The sequence below is a fragment of the Corvus hawaiiensis genome, chromosome 4, assembly GCF_020740725.1.
Source record: "Corvus hawaiiensis isolate bCorHaw1 chromosome 4, bCorHaw1.pri.cur, whole genome shotgun sequence".
Classification (NCBI taxonomy): Eukaryota; Metazoa; Chordata; class Aves; order Passeriformes; family Corvidae; genus Corvus; species Corvus hawaiiensis.
In genome coordinates this window covers 26,142,461-26,163,943 of record NC_063216.1, presented here as the reverse complement: position 1 = coordinate 26,163,943, position 21,483 = coordinate 26,142,461, and the positions used below count along the sequence as shown (strand labels likewise).

At 43.8% G+C, this 21,483-nt stretch overlaps 1 protein-coding gene across 4 annotated transcripts in view; it reads right to left on the bottom strand.

The window, feature by feature from the left end:
* ABTB3 (ankyrin repeat and BTB domain containing 3) overlaps positions 1–21,483 on the bottom strand; it is a 184,473-nt gene that overhangs the window by 34,425 nt on the left and 128,565 nt on the right. For 2 of the 4 annotated variants that reach the window (XM_048300597.1, XM_048300600.1), the window contains 7 exons: positions 10,601–10,766; positions 7,199–7,288; positions 4,007–4,108; positions 2,804–2,897; positions 2,556–2,691; positions 1,965–1,988; positions 686–906 (listed from right to left, as the gene is read on the bottom strand). In XM_048300597.1, the coding sequence (XP_048156554.1) occupies positions 686–906; positions 1,965–1,988; positions 2,556–2,691; positions 2,804–2,897; positions 4,007–4,108; positions 7,199–7,288; positions 10,601–10,766 (833 nt within the window). The remainder of the gene's footprint in view (positions 1–685; positions 907–1,964; positions 1,989–2,555; positions 2,692–2,803; positions 2,898–4,006; positions 4,109–7,198; positions 7,289–10,600; positions 10,767–21,483) is intronic. The other 2 variants (XM_048300599.1, XM_048300598.1) reach the window with 2 other exon arrangements.

The following is a 21,483-nucleotide window of genomic DNA, read 5'->3' as shown; positions in this document are numbered from 1 at the left end:
CACCCCTGCCACTCTCCTCTCGTTCATCTCCAGATCTTTGCCTGCACAGCCCACTGCACACCCTGACCCACGCCCCATGTCCCCAGGGCTGGAGCACTGCCCCAGGCAGAGGCACACCAGACACTCGGGTCTCTCTTTCTCTGTGAACAGACGAATGGGGATGGTAAATACACAGTCGAGATCGATTTCCCTCTGCACCACACAACCACCCTCCCCACAGGCAGAAGCAACTTCCCAGCAGGCTGGCACGATGTTCAAATCCCTCACTGGCAGAGCTGGCATACCAAGGAGTCAGTTCCCTGCTCCTGCCTTTGGAGTCTCAGAAAATAAAGTTGTTTTAATGCTGGACTCCTTTACAGTAGAGTGCAAAAGAGAAGCAGCTGGAGGTGGCCCATGACAGCTGAACACTGCCCCAGAGCCTTACCTACACTCTGCCATGCAGCAGTGCAGATAGCTCCTGGTGGAAACCACTATGTCCTGCAGAAAAAAGCCACTGGCCTCTGAACAGGGTCTGCTGTGGAGCTGGAACGGGCTGGGAACCTGTCAGATCTCCCATCACCTTCTATTCCAAAAGAGTTGAGGAAGATGTGACCATGGTTGGTTTAAGCAACAGCCCGTCAAGAGGGACCTGTTTCTTACAGTGGCCCTTCCCTGGATGAAGAAGGGGAAGGAGCCCAGGACTGACCTATGCTGCGGATGTCGATGGTGACATCCACGTAGCCGTGCTCGGCGCTGTGGTACATGGCCTCCTTCAGGGCCTTCAGCTTGGCCTTGCTGTTGCGGCTGGCGCAGAGCGGAGCCGCTGCCGAGTCGGGCAAGTCCGTCCCCTCAGCCAGGATCTCCTCCAGCGACAGGATATCGCTCTTCTCCTTCTCCGGCTGAGCAAGCAGCTTGCGGAAAACGTTCCTGTCAATCACAGCATGACAGACCAAGGGAGAGAGGGCAGGAGAGGAGAGGAAAGGGAGAGAAGAGTCAGTGGCCAGGCTTTCACTGCACTAGGCATACTTGCTGTGATGTGGCAAGTTAGGACACCTGCCCAGGAAATTACTCCAGCTAATGGCAGAACCAGCTGAGAGCAGACCCAAGGCAAGCACAGCTCCTGCTAGCCCACCTGCACTGCCTGGGACACATCTGCAAGTCACTGCTGTCGTGACAGGAACTGCACAGATGTCACACGAGTGGCAGCATCTCATGGGAACAAAGATTTGTGAGCTAAACATGACTCAAGACTTCTTCAGCAATCAGAGAAGGCCAAGGTGCCTCTGGACAAGCTCTTGGGACTCCCACCATGGCAGCCACCAGAGAAGGGAGCTGCCTGGAGCTACTGAAAGCACCACCACTCGATTCACACTCAAAGCAGTCCAGAAAAGCTAGAGCAGCTAGACATTCAACAAGGCCAGTCAGGGCAGGTTCAAGCACAGCTGGGACTACTCTACAAAGCCACTGATCCAGCTGGGCCACCAAACAACAAAGCCCAAACTCAGAGACTTTGTACCCTCAGGTTCGCACCAGCATAACCTCATCAACCTCAATAGGACTTCTCTTGGTTTTGCAGCGGTGAGAAGAGAAACCAGACTGGCTCCCAGCCCACCCTCCTTGTATTCCAGTGTCCCCCCGCACCCGCTTAGACCGCAGCATGGTGTGTCCCAAACAAATTTAGGGCAGAGAGGGAAGGAAGAAGGTGTGTGTCAGTGTTATACAGGCAGGAACACCAGAGTCAGAGTCTGTGACATGGACAGCCAGCAGCCAAGCCAAGGAGAGCCCCAGGTTCTCCTCAGGCCTGTGGCTCCCATTCACACTGGGTGAATGTGAGACTTCAATGCCCAAAGTGTCCTGTCTGTCCCAGTGATCCCTCGTGGGCTCCAGATGGGCAGAGCTGTTGAACCCGCCCTGACGTGCCGTGAGCGTGGTGTTAGACTGGCAGCTCATCTCTAAGCAAACACACCGTAGGTACTGTCTCTAACCTGTATCTATGTTCCTCTGGATGGCTACAATCAGAAAAGTAGGAACGTGAAGACCATGATACTAATTCATTATACTGCAGTCAACTCCTGAGCGTTGCAAGGTCATGCATGCCAGGTGCTCATCTCAGTAGTTCTTTTTTTTTTTTAAATGTGCAGCATACAAACAATATTAAGACACACAGGACTTTACAGTAAACATAGAAGCAGAAACTCTATTCAACAAAAATTAAGGCTGCAGCAGTGCAAACACAATTCACTCAAACCTGAGAAATATGTCAAGAAATTCAGGAGTGTCTTTGACATTCCTTTCTGCTGTCACATCAGCTGCCATTCAACAACCACTGCATTGAACACACCACAAGGAGCCCCCTTCCTTTTTTTTTTTCTTTTTTTTTTTTTTACATCAGAAATCAAAAAGCAGCTTGTACCACCAACTGGTTTAATTCACATGCTAGCAGAAAGCCTTACATCTCTGCTCAGTTGGTGGCATGTTCAATTGTTCATGCAGAAATTTCACCCATCTGCTCAAACTGGATGCCCAGGCAAAAAAGCAGCACTTGAAGGATGCCACTAGACTTGTTCCCACTCTACCTGTGTCCATGTGCAGCAGCCTGACTGAAAGAGTTCATGTCACCTTGTGGAGTCATGGAAATGCCGTTCCTGTACATTGTTCCTATCATGGGGTCAGCTCCTCGCTCCAACAGCAAACTGACCAGTTCAAAATTTCCTGTAAGGCAAGACACACATTTTTACTCCTTTTCAAATCCAGTATTTGCTCACCTGAACCACAGATCCCAGCTGAGGAATTGTTACAGCGGGAGGAGAAAGAAAGTCCTTACCAGCAGCTGCTGCCAGCTGTAAAGGAGTTTCAGAGTAATTCTCCTCTCCATGCTCTAAGGAACCTTCTACTTTTGCTCCAGCATCCAGCAATAGCTAGAAAGAAAATTCACCATTTAGAGCAACTGGGGGCATCACAGTCTTCAGGGTTCATGAACAGTGACAAATGAGAATCTAATGCTTTTTGTTATCTGCAAACCAGATACAATGGAGACACGTGACATGCAAATTCTGCCCATTATTTCACAGAGGCAAATTCATTCCTTTTTTTGCTCATTTTATGCTGACAAACACCAGAAGCACCAGTGTCCAACTTCAGAGCCAAAAAAGTGTAACCCAGCGTTTTTTGAATGGGAAATGGGGTAAGGTCAGTGTTAGGAAGTAATGCACTGGAGATGGAAGAAAATTAGCCCAACAAGCATCCTTCCTTCATGGTCTTCTAGAAGCCCAGCACCATCCAAAAAATGGATCAGATTTCAATTGTCTCCATCTTTTACATGAAGACATGGCCAAAAGAAAGGCAATTCTTAAGAACCAACTGCAGCAATGAGTCAAAAAGCTGTGGTCTCCATCGGGGACACTTCCACATTAGTAGCAACAATGCTGAAAACAAAAGTGGCCAAGGAGAGCAGGATGGAGCCTGTGTTCCAGCCCCCTCTTGGCCATTTCTGTCTTAAGGCCTTCAAAGTTTTGGTGCTTGAGTGTGTCACAGACACAACAGTTTTGAAGAATAAACCTTCTCAACTTTTGAGATGCCAAAGCACAGAACCAGCACATCCCATGTGACACCTGGATGGGGTAAGGAGAGCGAGGGATTCTCTCCCTCTGGAGCAGCACGAGGGCTGTTGTCCATCTCTCTCCCACCAAGGCAGTGGCTTTGTGTTTGCTAGAATATCATAGTGTAAGAAAGTGCAATGAATGAATAAACAAACATATAAAACAAGTGGTCAGGAAGGAGCACAAGGAGTTGTCAGACTTTCTTTGGTGCAACTTTGCTTTAAAACTGTCCTGTTTAAGCCTCATATTGGTTAAGGTTTGAACACCATATTCACTTTGTAAGTCTATCATATATCAGTACACTCTTGAAGAAGCAGAAGTAACCAATATGAGTATGACAAGAGGATGCTGGTTTGAGATGGATGTAATTAGAACGGAAGAGGAGGAAAAAAAAAGGATGAGATGCAGGTAGGGAAATACAATAATACCTGAACTACAGGAATATGTCCATGCAACACAGCAAATGTCAGAGCTGTCCAATGGCGGGTCTCAGGGTGGACGGATGGGTATTTATGAGCAGTACTGACAACCTATAAACAAATTAAAGTTATTTTTTTAAAGAGCTATATGTAACAAAATTCAGCTTGCCTGAAAGCCAGGCATATGAGGGAGTAAGTGAAATAGAAAACCAGGGAAAGGTGCTTTATAAAATGATTGGCTTCATTTTTTTCCTGCAAAATTTTCCTCAATATTAAAACTGTTCATGCTGATTTAACAGCTTGAATTGAGTTCTTACCAAATGAAGTCTTTTACCAACTACTGTAGCTCCATCTAAACCACTGGCCACCAGATTCTTTTGCACAACGGCAAAACATCCACAGCTGGTTACAACAGCACACACTGGGGAAGTAAGGATGGATCAGGACACTTACAGCTAAGGACCACTCCCACTGACTTCACCAGACCATGTACCAACAGCTCCGGGTCTTGGGATTGCTCCAGGCCCAGCCAAATTTCTTTGCACTTAAATCAGTATGACTTTTGTCACCGCTGTCATGAAAGACACATCACAAGCCCTACCCTGGAGTTTGCAGGCATTCTTCCAGGCTCCTCCTCTCTCACCAGAGGGGGAAAAAAAAATGTCTGAGAAGTGATGGGGCAGAGTGTCACTTCAGAAATGTTTCAAGAAAACTCCTTTTTACTGCCTTGTCCTGTCTGAGTTAAGCTAGAAATGATGGGTGGTGACAGTTAAAAGAGATACAAACTATATCCTTAGAAAACAAAATGCTGTTCTTCAGATTGCTCCTTCCATTTTCTATGCCTTAGTGCCTGGTGCCACTAATGTAGACATTGGGGAAGATGAATAACCATTCATTGCTTCAGTTTCCCTGTCTTAAAGATGGGGGTATTCATACTGATGAGGTTCACAAAGCTGGTAAAATCTAATGAACATTTGCAATCCGAGACTGCACACTCAGAGTGTGACACCAAAACTCAAATCTTGTTATTGATCTTCAGAGGAAGACTAAAATCAGAGTAAAAGATGCACCATCTCTTTGTCTCACCAGCCAGCTCTGCTTTCACTCCCTTGTGTGAAGTACTTCTATCTATACAGAGGAGCAGGGTCAGTCATTAAATATTTGGTTCCATCAGCAGCTCACATTTCCAAGCGCCACATGCAGCGTTTTGCTAGAAGCAGGCCCGCAGTCCCAAGGACAGGAATGAGGGCAAAATCTGAAGAGCCCATGCAGATCCCATAGCTTGCCAGATCTGCACCAGCACCTGGCTGTTACCACCCAGATCTGCCAAAGGGAGAGCTCAAAGGGCACCACAGGGAGTGTGCTGGCCTGTGAACAAGGACACAGGGCTCTTTAGGGGCTGAGTTTGGTCAGAAGGAAGAGGATTGAGCAGCTCAAGCCTTGGGGTTTGGGATGTGGAGCAAGAGCAGCAGAGGGTAAGGATGGGCAGGACCACGGCTCAGTGAATGCATCCAGCTCCTTCTCAAGCATGGCTCCCACCACTGTTTGGGGCAGTCCATGGAAAGCGGCAAAGAAAATGAAGTCATTTAAACTCCTTTGCTCCTTTTTGGTTTTTTTTTTAAAGTCAGAGTTCTCTCCAACACGGTGCTTGCAAAAGACCTGTGGCTGGACAGGCTCTTAAGGATGAGAGTGGCTGAGCAGCTACAGGTCCCACTGAGTACGAGCAAACTGCAGCTTCTCAACACATCTGGAAAGGAGTCCATTTTCACTAAGGATGGGCAATCAAAAAGGAAGGTGCCCAGCATTTGAAGCTACTTTTGGAAACATATTTGCAAAGTGAAAGGGAGAAAATTATGCAGGCACCTGACAGAGTATTTATTTTTGTTCATGGCTGATTTGCCTTTTTTTTTTGCCATAATTGCCCAATTTGCACAGTTGGTTGTGGTGTGCACAAATCATCATATAATTGCACACCATAATTATTCACAGTTCTTGTCCAAAAGTGTTTTCATTTGATTTTAGAGCAAACACTCTACAGCAATGAATTGGGGAGGTTCACATTCCTCACTGGAGCTGTTCTCTCAGATGTCAGCAGTTTCAGGAAGACAAAACTGTTTAAATTTGCATTTGATTCAAGCCTGGAAGACTACTGGAGCAATTGGGAGGACTGCTCCTAATGAAAACTCGTCCTAGGAACCAAATAATGCCACTTCACATCTGAGCCACAAGGCAGGGATCAGCCTCCCTGCCCATCCAGTCTTTGGTCTGACTAGGAATTCGAGTGTTCAGTTACTGCTAGCTTTGGGGGTGGTGTGCTTGACTGTGGGGAACTGAAATCACCAGCTGATTTCACGACATAGTAGTAACACTATCAGTCTCCAACGGGTGACATCCATTTCTACTTTTTAAATTAGACTTTTTAAAAGTGCAAAACGTCTGTCTGAAGCAGTGACTCCAATTTATCAGCTCGCTCAAGTCCAAACAGAACAGATGGAACACAGATAAGTGAAGCAGACAGCTTAATTTACTCATGACCTCAACAAATTGAAACTGGAACCATTAACAAATAACTCTTCCGCGGGTTTTCCAACGGCTCTTTAAAAAAGTACATACCTGCATTGCACTGAGTTGGACCACAATCTGTTTGGTGGACAGATTGTCCGAGTTTGTGATGTGCATTCATCAATGAGACATTTATATTCTGGAAGTTTCAAGCTCCTCATCCAACAGTTTTTAGCCCAAGGCACTTTGTAAAACAAAACAATGGAACCTATATGCCACTTGTGTGCTGGGGATGCTTACTTGGAACATCCACATGCATAGAAATGCTGAGCTTTGGCAGGTTACCAGATGGGTGTTTCTTTTACTTTCTTCATTTAAAGTCAGTGAGTCCTTCTAGTATCATTAGAGCTGTGCTCAGGGCTGGTGTTAATGCCTGTATTAATTTGCAGTGTGCAAACACAACTAAATCACTGTCACCTGTGGGTTAAGTCCAATGACTCCAACCCTTCTGTGCAGTGAATCCCAGTGTTAACCTAATACCCTTTGATTTCACTGTTCATTTCAAGTGGTCCCATCCAGGATAAGACAGATATGCTTTCTTTTTAATTCTTGTGATTTTCACTCTGCTACAGTTTCAGGGGGTAGTTTAAGATGTAAACAAACAACAGAAAAAAGATACAACCAACAAAAAGTCCTCACCTCAGCATTCAGATCTGCTCCAGCATCTAGCAGCATCTGCACCATAGCCTCATCACCCCTGACACAAGCATACATCAGTGGAGTCATGCCCTAGTCATTTTTTGGGGTTAAAAAACAAAGGAATTGACAAATTTAACACAGAACTCTCTTTGATTTTTAAAAACAATTATTTAAGTATATATCATCAAGACTAACAGCATGTATTTAACGAAAGCCATTACCTCTGTTACAAACATGCCCCTCAGAGTAGCAAAAGTCAACCATTTTTGTAAAAATCTCTATTTTTGTTGTCACTTGTGCTTACTGCTTGTATTTTTCATGTTGTTTTCAGCATGGTGAGTGAAACTAGGCTTGCCAGCCTCACCTCCATCATATACTAAACTGAGCACCTTTGTCTTTGGGGCCCCAGCAGAGACATGTTTTCACCAAAGCAACCATTATTTCCACTAGTATTTTAAAAAGATAAGAATTTTATTCCGTTTTCTATAATCAGAGTGTCTTAAAATCTAACTTTTTAATTACTGAAAGAGCCTTTAAAACATCTCAAGCTCCTTTTAAGACCAGTCAGATTTCAGCACAGCTTTTTCAAGGATACTGTAAGGGGCTGAAAATGTCAAGGCTTTGTATAGCACTCCCTAGCAAACACGGACCTGATTTTAAATGAAATGACAAAAAGCTTTGTTGCAAGTTGCTGGTTCTAGGAAAATGTGGCCCTGCTTGGAGAAAAAGTAGATTAAGTGACCCTTCCCTATAGAATTACCACAATGCAATTTGTATTAATCTGAAATACCTGCTAGGCCTGATCACCATTTCCCTTGAGGGAAGTACTGCTGTGGCTGTGGTAATGAGTCCAGATGAAACCATGAACAAAATTATTAAATCTACTGTAAATTCTAACAGCAAAAGCTACTTATTAAATACAGTAGGGGGTGTTGACCAACAGCCACCAGTTGCTCTGCAGCAGATCTCCTGAAGCATGCAGCTACCTCTGATGCATGCTTACAGCCTACCTCGAGGTCCCCCAGTAAATCTGCTGTCAGACCACAGTCCATTTGCTGTTTAACCTGAGTGCTGCTACGAAGGGAAGTTATTTTCACAGAAACTGGAGGTACCTGTCCTGGCCAGACATGGAGCTGTGACACTGCTCTTCCTAGCAAGAGCCCAGCACCACTGTTTTTGCTGAACTACCCCAGTTTTCCTGGTTTTATGCAGGGCTAAAGGTAGGGGGTGATTATCTATGGAAGAGCGGCTCCCGTAGAGACAATATAAATTAAGGTTTGTCCCTGCAAGGTCCTTAGATCCTCCCTGAAACACACTGAGCATTTCACAGGATCCAATCTGCAGCGTACTTGTGGAATAGGCACTTGGGGCCTCATGCCATTACTAAGACAAAACAAGTTCACCCTACACAAGGAGAGTTCTTGGGTGACTTGAAGCTATTTGCAAAGAGAATTTGAAAGGACTTCAGCCACAGCCAGTGGCAAAACATTTCCTTTGGCAGTCAACAAACACTATGGGAACAAACAGGACCATGTGAATTACAAAAAAATTGTGCTTGGGCCTTGGAACGTGAGGACAGGGCAGCAGCCTAAAATTAAATACATGTTCCTTCAACTGATTTTTCAGTTTCTGTAAGTGGCATCATTGGATAATTAAGTCAACTGTTCATTTAGCACAAGGGGTCTACTCAGATCTGTAGAACAGAAAACCTGGTGCGGGGCTCCCGCTGCAAGACACAGCACGTGGGCAGCCACAGTGAGGAATCCTGCAGCAACATCCGGAGCAAAGGCTCTGCCTGGGAACCACACAAGATGTTCTGACCCTGCTGCAGCTGAAGGAGGATTTAACACTGACTAAAAGGGGCCCAGAATGTCATGCTGCAGCGTCAGGGTTTTAAAGAGTTAATGAGGATTTTAACCTCCCCTTCTCTTGCACTGCTGCCCCTGTTGCTTTTGCCTCTGCCAGTCCCCCCAGGCTTGCCCCGCAGCTCAGCCTTGTGCTGCAGCACCACTCACCCCTCTCTCTGCACGTGGGAGGAATGGATTTTTAATGATCCCGTCATTAGTGTTCGAAGCACACACAGGAACACAGTAACAATGTGTACAATCAACACAAAGGGCATTTGGTTTTTGGCAAAACACAAAATTACGGTCTTTCTTTCAGCCTTGTATGACTTAGGGCTCTGTCCTGCAAGATGTGGGATCCTGCAAGACGTGGGACATTTGATCCAGCGAAGCACTTAAGCACAGGCTTAACTTTCACTCAAATAGGATGTAAAAGCATGTGTTCAGAGTTAAGCATGTGATTAGGTACTTCGATGAATCAAGCCAGAGTGTTCCCAGTTTTCAGCCTGGAGGACAGAGGCAATACACTGTGAAGTTTCCAGGTTCAGACTAACTTAAAATAACAATAATTTTAAAAAGTATAATGCACGAACCTTGGAATGAGCAGTCTGATACTATTTTTTCTGCAGGAAGTATTGCCCTCTTCTAAAGCTTTTCTCAGATGAATCCACAATATTGACTCGGACTGAAGCTACTGAACAGCAACATAACTCACATTCCTGGAACAGCTTTCATCTCAGAACACCTAAACCCATGAACAGTCCAGCTCCTATCCCACATGACTACCTCAGAGGTGGCAGCCACCTGGCTCCTGTCAAAAGTGATGCCACAGCTCTGGGAATATGCAGTGACAAACTTTCATCAGGGGCACCAGAAAAGTCAGGGGACTCTATTGCAAAAGGAAAGGTTAGTATCCATAGCCATCATTTTCCTCTGGGAAGAGGGAACCACCTTGGTGAGCATCACAGTCCAGCAGACAGCTGCCAGTAGGTAGCTGCAGAGGGCAGCTTTATCCCCAGGCACAACCACCAGAGGAGGGGTAACTGCAGAGATACTTTCACATCTGCAAGGCCAGTTCGAACTGGACTGAAATCAATTAAAGAGAGCCAGCAATTACCCATTTACTGATGGGCTGGGCAGTGCACATGAAGTGGTGACAGATCCCAGAGCTGTACGCAGTGGAAGGCTACTCACCTCACAAAGCCCTGTCTCACACCACTGTGCATGGCACTGAAGCAGTTTTAAGTATTCAGCTCAACACTAAGCTCTCTTGGGATCTTCCTCTGCCTTCACTCGACTCAGTTCACTGTTAAGAAGATTTCAGGGGCTGCAGTCACCCTCCTACTGAGTGACCTCAGTACTGACAAATCAATACAACTCAAAATGACCTCACTTAACACAGACATTCACCTGGCAGTGCTTTAACACAATGCAAAGTAATGCAGGGAAAGCATTACAGTCCTGTCTAGGTAAGCTGAAAGCTGGGGCTCATTTCCTGTGACAAGCAGACAAAACTCTCCCATTTCACAGCTGCTTCTTTCAGTGTCTGTCCCGTTACCTGCTCGCTCATGCTGTTGATCCCATCCGGCCCCAGCAAGGATATGGCTTGCTTAACCAGATCCGTTCGGCCGCAGTTGAGCATCCGAAAACCCAGGTCTTGCTTGAACTTGGCCTCGGTGGCAACCGCATCCAGCTTCCGAGAGGCACAGAAACAGTCGTCGATCCTGCAGGGGTGAGAAATGAACTCCCTCAGAGGACAAGCAGAGGACAGACCTCCTGAGGAAATAATACTGTGCCCTGTTTTTGGAGGATTTAGGTCATGCACGCATCCATTCTCCTTTGACCTGCATGTGCAAGGGAAATGCTGAATGGGAAATGATAATGCAAGCTAATGGAGATTGCCCTTGGTCTATCTTTTATGGGACAAGTTATACATTTCAGTAAAAACTGGGGGAAAAAAGCACAGCTTTCACTTGATTTTGTTTCCCTGTTTAAGCAATGCACAGTACATTCTCACCATGAGTTTTCTCTCTGCATGGCAAGGTTATCCAGTTCCTCTGATCCCTGAAAACTTTCAGTGACTTCAGTAAGCTTTGAAGTTAAATCAAATGGATGTATGATCATTGATAATACACCAAAGAGAAAATAATGTCACTCCTAACACCTTCAAGGATCTTACCAGCATAGCCCCAGTAACAGGGAAGACTTTTTGGAGCAGAAAGTGCAAGTCACAGAATCCCAGGCTGGCTGAGGTTGAGAGGAACCTCTGGAGGTCACCAGGTCCAAGCAGGGACACATGTACGTAAGACCACCATGCAACAGGGGAGAAGGCAATCTTGCTAGGTAGTCATGGCAAAACACCACAAATCCTTGCTGGCTGTGTCTAACAGACGAGATGTCATTCTTTTAAAGTCTTATTCAAAAGATCTCCAAACTGCAAACTGATATCCATTTTAAATGAAAGAAACGCTAGGAGTTATTTAGCCAAGATGAGAATTTACAGCTCCAGAGAAAGCCAGGCAATTCAAATCTAATGTTTATCCAACTTGGTTTCATCTTGTTAAAAGACAGATTTGCTTTTCTTTCATGCTGAGGAGCGTCTGGGGCAGAGGGTGGAGTCCAAATCCACAGTGCTTTTGGTGTGAACTCGGATAAAGGACTGTTTGAAAAACACCACTTTAAATCTGCAAAAATGCTAGGTCAGAAAACAAGGGGCTACTTATGAAGGAAAAACAAAATAGAGAACAAAAGTGAAAAAGTCAAGCATACATCAAATGTTTCCTACTTCATATGTAAAAAACCACAGTAAATCAAAAGAAAAATATAAACAGCACATCACTATCATTTAAATTTCTTCTTCAAAGTGCTTTATCAGACCTTTATAAAATATATAACACTGCTTAATATTTAACAGCACTATACAACAAATATGCTGTTTATATAGAAGCAGTGGTATGTAGCAATAGCTGCTGCTCTTCCTCTTTCAACAGAGGAAGGAAAGTGAAATGCAAAATACAAAGTGTTTTGATCAAAGCTTCTACAGGTTTGAAACTGGCATCTGATCTCAGACTTTCTCTCTCAACCAGTCTGGAGGACAACAGACGTTTTGTTGATGTTCATTCTACTGCTCAGTTTGGGTTTTGACTGACAAAAAAGTTCACATTCTAAGAATGCAAAAAAAGGTATGCTTGGAGTATCACCACTCAGGGGAACAAGGATGACGTTCCATCACCACAGGATGCTGCAAGATTAATGCACAACACTCAGTCACAATAAACACACTGCAACAGCAACAACAGATTCTGCACCAGCAATGTGCCCATAGCAGAGAGGGAGAAAGCAACACACAGCAAGGCTGGGGTTTCTGCAGTAGTTTCTGACTGAGTTTAAGGAAACACACAGGGCTGAGCTCACTGACACTGAGATCCATGGGAGAAATCCAGGCTAAACACATTCACACCACATGGCATATTTCTGACACAAGAGCTACAGCAACATTTGGTGCTTGTTACCCCCATAGCATGAGGCACTGGAGATCATCTGTGCCCTCCTTTAAGGTATGGCAAAGATAAAACAGGCTCAGAAGTTAAGTGGTGAGGGTTTTGGTGCATGGAAGAGAGACTGGACCTCCCAGCTGCAGACGGCATTCCCAGATGATTTTGGGCTGAAAACAAGGTGGTTCCACAGCAAAGTGCAGCTATGGAAAGATCTAGACATCCTCTGCAGAGGTGTCTGTTGCTATGAATCATTGCCTGTGTTAAGTCACTGCTTCATCACTTGTACTGAGGTATGTAACATACACTGAATAAAATGGGTCAAACTCAGACAGAACTCCGCTGACGTCAGCCCAGCTCAGTGCATGCAAAAATATAGTTGATCATCTCCTCTTGAAAAAAAAAGCCAGACTTTGACCTGGGTTGCACACCCACAGAAGGCAGGAAAGAGGAACAAGGATCTATCTCACCTATCCTGTATGGGGTCCCCAGATTTCTACTCTGGTATGGGTTCAAAAATCATCAAGAACTCCTCCATGAACTGGCTCTGGTCTCCTGAAAGCATGTCAGTTCACCTGCTAACTACAGTCAAGGAAGGAGAGCCATAAATTCCTGTTGATATTTAGTATCAGCAAATCAGTACTCCTCAATTGGCTGGGGATAAGTGTCTTGGTCCAAGGGCTCCAGGATGCTACAGCTGTAAAAACAGTGTAACAATAACATGGATGCAGAGGAGTGCCTGGGCTGCACAACGGGTAGGACAAAGTTTGATCTAGAGCACAAGAAACACAAAACAAGAAACCACAACTTAGTACCACTACCAGTGGCCCACTGCCTTTTTATACCCCAGAAAGGAGCATTGTGAGTTACAGCCCCAATCTATGGGACATAGCAAAGGAAACTGTACAGCAAAATTTGATACAGACCACTGCCTATGCCACCATTGTCATATGTTGACTAATAAAGGGGACAGTGATCAAACTGGTGAGTTTATTAGAACAAGAGCATGACACAAGGAAAGAGAGCACAGCATGAGGAGAGAAAGCAATATCTCGAAAAGCCAGAGAGATAAATGAGTTAAGGAAAAAGAGATTTAACATGTACTGATAAAAAGCAGTGAAGAGACATCAAAAAATGATCAGGAACTACAAGTACAAATAGAAGAGCACAGCATCACTTTTAGCACTGGAGAAAGCCAGCTGGGAAGACGGCACAGCAGACAGACCGAGCTGTCGAATTTCAAAATGAAAAACAGGAAAATTTAAAAAAACCCAGACCCATCAAAAATCAAACCTAAGCAAACACAGCACTGCGTTTTCTCCCAAGTCCTCCTTCTTACCATTCACTGCATAATACTGATTCCAAAAAGAAGCAGAGGGTGTCTGCTCCATATTACACTGTGTAAGGGACACTGCTCCATTGTGTCCCCCATCCAGAATGACAACCATTAAAGAATACAAGGATAAAAAAAAGAGGAAGGGAATAGACTCCCAGGCTTGACTCGCGGAAGACTCTTTAACTTTGGGCTAAAACAAACACACTGACAAGCTCTGAAGAGGTGGGAAAGGGATGGGAAAAAGCTTGAAACATAAGGCTGACAGGGAACAGTAAAGTCAGCTAAATATATAGGGTCACTTTTTAGAGATGTGAAACTGCCTGCTAAGCAAGGGAAGAGAGCATACATGAAAACAGAGCTGGAAACCTCCCCAGCTCCACTGTCAGTTTGAGGCCCTTTTGCCAAAAAGTCTTTGTGATCTTTCCAAGTGCACAGGAGGCTGATACCAGCCCAACAGCAGGATGTCCCCTCCAAGGCCACCCTGGTTTCTTGCCAGAGTCTGCCAGCCACCAGCATCACATAGGTCATCTTTTCCCCAAGACCTCATCCTGCAGGAAAAGGTGCATTTTTATCAAAGGGGCTGGGAAGGCTGACGGGAGGAACAGAAGATGATGGAGGGGCCAATGTTCTTCTCCTCCTCTTCTACCTAGGGACAATCTCAGGATGGCAGGACATCATTACACCAGATGCTGGCTGGGTCAGGCAAACTTTGAGGTCTCCCAGAGGTGATACAGTGACAAAGGGAGGACTGACCAACATCCTCTGAGACTGATAACCTCTCTAACGACAGAGTCCATTCTGAACTTCCCTATCTAGCAACCTGTGAGGCTGGGCTGGCTGTTTAGCACCACCACCACCACTGCACAATACTCCCACTCCCAGAATTGAGAAATAATGTGCTTGAATTAATAATATACACTGATCATAGTCCTTGTGCTCAACAGCAAATTCACCCCTCTAATATAAGGGTTCAATCACACAGCCTGTCAACTCTCTCCCTCCCTAGTGTGAATCAAGACAACAGCTGCCTTTATAAATAAAAGGAAAATCAGAAACAAGTGAAATAATCTCAATCTTACATTTGCAGTTAAACTGGGACCACATTTTTTAACTTACAATGCAATACAATTTTCTCCAAGTCCTCTTTTAATTCCTGACAGATACTGCCTCTTCAGCTGTTATCTTCAAGATCATTACAGTGTTGTCACTGCACATAATTAAATGGACTGTGGCTTTATATGGGGAATGCCATGGTAACATTAATTATTTGCAAATGGTCACTGTCAAACACTGCATGGTGACCATGACACTCCATCATACTCTGAACCTCTGAAAGGAGTCAAAGATAATCTCAAAGATAACCTTCTTCATTTGTAATGGGTCCTAGCAGTACAGCAAATTGTTTTTCTTTTCCCAAACTCACATTATAAAAACATAATGCAGCACTTCTACAGCAGCAGTTTAAACACGAGGGATGGGTTTTTTCATTTCCACTCCGACCAGCTAAGAGAGAGTCTGTGCAGATCTTTAATAAGTTACTCATGGGTTGAATACATTTGGGAAAATGGATGATTCAAAGGCAAAGTGTTTCCATCGTAACTGGTAGATGCAGTTGATTTAAAAGAAATGGAGTGCAGTCTGTGATGAGCAGCAGGACAAATGCTCCCCTTGGCTCAAATGAACAGAGAGTCAAGCACCAGAACCTTGTTTGTCCACCTGGGACTTGATCACCAGCCCTTTCAACTGAAAGAATGATAATTTACTAATTAAGTCCATCTTTTCAGCTTTGTAGAATTTATTCAGTTTGTCCTAAATATGAATGAGGTCTTGAGTCAGAAATTATAGTTCAGCTGGTTGGAAACCTGGAAGGAGTCATATTTTAGCCAGCAATATACATGCATTTGCAATGCTGAATTTCTTGGGGTCATGGATCACTGTTTTGATCTGGGCTGCACAGCCGATAGCACAAAAGGGTCTTGCTTCTTGCCTGGGGCTCTTCAGCGAGACTACAGACACAAACAGTGAGAGTGGGAGCAGCAGACAATTTGATTTAAATTTGTGAGCACTCTTTTTTCCAACATGGTGCTTTAAAAAGGACTATAATGCTGATATTAATAGAACTGCAATATAAACACTATATTGAGACCATTATTTGCATTTTCAGTTTTGGGGAGAGGAAAATGTAAGAACAAACATGTTGATCAAAGTGATGAAGAGCACTACTTTTTATTGCAGAAATAGAGTATCTACATTTACTTTAATCAGGAGCTAATTTAAGACAAGGAAAAAAATACGCAGAATGTTTATTATCCAACCTCTTATTCTTGTCAAAGGTCTAAGAATAAATTGGTTACAAATACTGGAAAATACATTAAAAAAGTGATGTGACTATCAAATCAAGACCCAAATATATTTCAAAACAGTCTTAATACTCCAGTTCTGTGTATATAGGTCAGGAACCACGTTCAAAATTAAATCTGAGCTCAGATTTTGAACAAGGCCACAGTGCCATAGGAAAGTTTCGGTACAGATTCATCTTTCATATAAACAGATAGCACAAGTCTTCACTAACGAGTGGAAAATGGTGTGTTATCTGTATCCTGATTATTGTATTCAGGAATGTAATATAGGGACATGTAATATATTCAGGGATGCAATAAAAGGGACAGAGCATATGAGACAGCAGTAATGATGTTGCACACAATGGGAAAAAGAAGGCTGGATCCTAAAGCCCATAAAAATGCAAATGTATTCTGCCCTAAAAGTGAAGGAGAACATAAGGCCCAGGTCTTCCCCTTCAGTAGTTTTTTTTATTACTGCTGTCTTCAAGCAGACAGTTGGCAGGACAGGTTGAGATTCACCTCAGAAACCCATGCTCTAACTCTAAGTAATAAAATCTCCTTCATCTGCTGGCACCATCTGCCCCAAGGGACTGCTGGATTTTGTCAAGTAGCTTGTTTGCTACTGCTCACATTTTTGTATCTAATTACAGCAATAGCCATGGCTGGTGTTAAAAGATTAGTGAAAATTCGTGGGAAGAACAAGGACATTCAAGAAGCTAGGCAAACACCAACCATTCCTACTTTAAAGCTGCTGTATCTAATTAAATAGCAGAATTTCTTGGCAATTTTATACTTTATACTTTTCTCCAGAAAGTCAGCCCCTTACCCAACACATTTTAAGAGATGGAAGAGCAGTGAAAATATTTTTTGCTGTTTTCTAATCTCTGTTTATTAAAGTCCATTTATATTTCTATGCTCTAGTACAAGCACAGGATTGCCATAAATAAAACATTAGATGCAACTCTTCTGCTTTCACTTTCAAGTAAGAGTTGCACACGTATGGTACAGTATGGTATAGCAGTAGGATGACACAGCAAATGGTATAGACTGCTCTGAAACAGCAAAATAACACATCTTCCCTTTACATCACTGTATTTTCCCCTTTCCATAGTTTTAAGGAAACTCTCTAGAATGAGCCAAGGATGCTCAAATAATATTTGCTTTTGAGATTGATAATCCAATTTTCCTAAAGAGCCTTCACTAAGAGGGATGGTCCCAGACAGAAAAGCAGACTTAGGTATTCCCAGGACAAGGCTAATTGGAAATCAGGACTGATTTTCAATTGAAGACAGATTTTCTAAGGCACTCAGAGCCTGCATTTGCCCAGAGACCTTTCTGAATCACAGCTCTAAATGCAATTCTGAGCACTGGGTGAGCCTGCGAAGGGCAGCAGCTGAGGGACTGGAGGTTAATAAACCTGGTCCTATGCTGCAGCAAGGCTTGGATACGTCTACACTTCCAGTGTGAACTTACTCATGACTAGCTAATACTCATATACTCCTGTGTCCATGCTGCCCTTTAAATAGTGTATTTTTCCTTCCATAGTGTTTACTCCTGATGCGTTTCTGGAGAAAAGCCACAGGTTCCCTCAGCACACATGTTGCTCAGTTGAATGAGCCCCTTTCTTCAAGTTTGCCTCCATGAGAACATTTTGTTAAAAAACCAAATCGTCCCAGCCCATTTCTTTCCACCTGGTCCAAAGAGAATATTTTTTTGACCAGGACACAGGATTTGTGATTCCACATCACTTCCTACCCCTTTCACGTGGCACCAATACTTTTCTGTTTCTGCTGGAAATACCTCTCCCAATGCAGTCTCAAAATGCATTTGCTTTTTTCATGGCTGAGGAAAAATCCACTCTTGTGGTTTACAATCATTCTGAGATTAAATACTGCTCTACAGCCTTTACCACCAGCTTTCCAATACTCTGCTCTCAATATAGTATATATTGGGCTGCATATATAGTGTATATGTTACATATACACTGCAGTATGTATACTTTTAGTTTAAAAATATGCTTGCCTTTCATTTGTGGAAAACTGCATTTCATCCCATTTATTTTGTCCCAGTCCTCAAGGTCATCCACTTTTTCCTGGATGATTTCCCAAACTTCCTCTGTCAGGACAATGCCTCTCAGCATCATGGCATCAGCGAATTTTAACTTCATGAGCACACTGCTAAGATTTGTGCCAAAACCCCTTCTGAAAATTAAGAAATACCAGTTTTTAAGAATGAGAGCTGAAGGTCCCCCTGCAACCCCATCTCAGCCAACCCAGCCCTTGCCACCTCTCTTGAAGCCAGCCCCTGCTCACTTTCCAATTTCCCTACTAACCCCCATCTTCTTGTCTTAATAGCTCCCTGCATGGACTGTATCAAATCTTCAGTCAAGTCCAAAGAGATGAAATTGTACTGGATTTCCTTGGGGTAGAAAATCAGTTATCTTATCAAAAAAGTTATTACATTAGCCTGGCAAGATCTATCTTTAGAAAATCTGTGTCACATTTTATCTCATTTTTCCCTCAACAACATGTCTTTAATCAGTCTTTGCTTGAAAAAAACATTCAAAGGCCTTGCACTAACAGCCTGGAATTTTCCTTGGATCATTTTTCATCCTTTTCAAATGTTGGGCATTACTATTATTAATCCTTAGAGTTATGGCATCGCTGCAGGCTTTGTTAAAAATATTTCCCTCTGACCCCCTGATTATGTGAGGCAGCTTTTTCTCATTGTTGGGATAGGGGTTATCTGGTCATCCTGATTTGAGTACATCAAGCTGCATAATTTTCTCTTCTTTTGATTAGTGTTTTTCCATTTTCATAACGTTGTTGCTATTACTTGTTTTTCCTTTTCCAACAGGATTTTCTTCCCCCGAACTAGAGGCAAAGTATTCACTTAAGTTCTTGGGTGATGGTCTCTGTTGGCACTGATGCAGACCTCTCATAGGTGTTCCACCATCTTTACATCCTCCAGGATTGTCACAATATATTGCCACCAGAAATGAAGCCCTGACTGTGATAAAAGGCACAGCAGCCTTCGTGCTGAGCAACACAGGATGCTCCTCTCTGTCTCTCTGCCATCAGCCTCCAGTCCCCAGATGCAGTCATGCACCAGTGATCCTCCCCACCACATGCCTAGCACACTGGGCTTTGTTTTAAACAAATATCCCACAGAATGGAGGAAGGAAAGGCGTGCAAAGAGCTTCCTGTGTTTAGCTGGAGCAAGGGGAAAGGTATCCCTTGCAGATGTGATGATGAGGAGAAGCCAACATCTGTTTGCAGCCAGACAGTGTCTGTGCAGGCTTCTTACTACAACAGAAAGGCAGGTCATAGTTTTTACCACCATGCCCCTTTTTGACAACGTATTACCTTCATGCCTGATGCCTTCATTAAGGTCTAGAATAGGGAGCAGAGCACCCTGTTCATGATTCATGCCAGCAGACAGCCACCTTGCACACAGTTCTCAACTGACTACATCCAGCTGCCTCAGGAGGCCCAAAGGGCCTGCGTATAGGCGAGGCTGTATTTAAGGGTGCTGTCCCACTATGACAATATCTTGGACACAACTTGGGTTGCCATCTCAGTGAGCTGTTGTGCATCCAGCACTCAACCCATCTGTGAAACCTATGTCCTTGCAAAAGGTGGAAACAACTGGTCTGTCTAAAGCTTTCACTCCTAGGGAAAGGTGAACACTGACATTCCTGCTCATCTCCCAAAGCTGGCAAAAGGCAAGAAAATTTCTAGCGGATCTGCTGCTGTAAAACGAAAAGAGATCAGGAAGGAGACAGGCAGCTCCTGACTGATTCCAGCTTCCCTCACTCCTCTACCCAGAGCAAGAGCAGCTCCTCTTTCAGGAAAGGAAAACATTGCAAGAGATTAAGGCGATGGATTTTTTAAAAAGGCTCAGAAAAAAAGGCAAAAGAGAGGACTGAAAGGCAGGAAAAAAGCAAGGATGATTTACAAAGCCACAGAATGGGAACCTCACTGCTGGAGTATGTGATTGTGCTGGGAAGTGAATCTGCGGGGAGATCTCCATGCTGTAGTTCAGATACGAAGCTGAACATTTGAGTTTTATCCGAACTGATCCTGAACTTCGCAGCCTTTGAGATCCTGCCAATCTCTCCCTTTCCCCATATGCATGTTTTGCCAGTCTGGAAGCTGATTTTGCTTTATGCACTTGCAATGACAGGTTGTGAATCAACACTGTGGAATGATGCAGTATCACCCGAGACCCATGGGAACTTTTGGGTTCAGGTCTCTTTGTTTTAGGGACTAAAGAAGACGGCTATGAAAAGCCTAGAAATTGAACCTTTTTCAAGGTTCTACTTAAGAAACCCTTCCTACAGAAGTCACAATATTTATCAAGCTAACTGCACTTAAAATCCTCCAGCTTCCGTCCGTCACACAGCTTATTTGAAAAGCCACCCCCTGCAAAGTTGTTGTATTCCCTCCTCCAGTGTTAGAATTTATGGAATTGATGCTCCTTGAGGAGTTAAGAGTTGGAAAGACACCCTCCCTAATGGGGAGGAGTGAAGGGGTGATGTTTGGCTTATGAAAATCAGGAGTGCTGAGGGTCTGCTGAATACAAATAAAAAATTACAGGCTGCAAAGTTCCAAATTAGCATCCTGATGACTCACATTATTCTTCAGAAAAGCTCAGTCTTCTCTTTGATCTCAGGATTACAGGGAGCCAGGGTCTTATTTGCAGCTACGCAAAGAACCTGCTGCACTACGCCAGCAGTAGGCACAGACCTCAAAACAAAACCCAAGGTACACGAACACTCATCTGCCAGCACAGCAGAGAGATTGCCATTTTGGGACGTCAATGGATGAATCCAGCCCCTGCAGTCAAATACAGGCACACTGAAAAGGCTGGTCTCTCTAAAATTCAGTGTTTGTCTCAGGAATGGTTTTTTTCTCATCTGATTAATCTCAGGCTGTGCTCTCCAGGCTCAGTCCCACTTTTAAGACAAGCAGGACAACAACAATCATTTGTATTCTTATGAAATGAATCCTTGATGGCAACTTTAAACTAAGTGCTGATTTGTTCCTCATAATTAATAAATTCTTCTGCAGTATAATACAACTCTCCACAAGTTCAAATTATTCTGAAACTCCTGTAAAATTGTCTAACAGTTGATGAGATTTTTTTTTTTTATATATATGTATATATACACACACGCAGAGTCAAAATACAACTTTGGGTGGTATATTGTGGGGTTTTTTAATCCACAGGTATTTAACTGTATTTACCTTAATTTTTAAGACAAAGG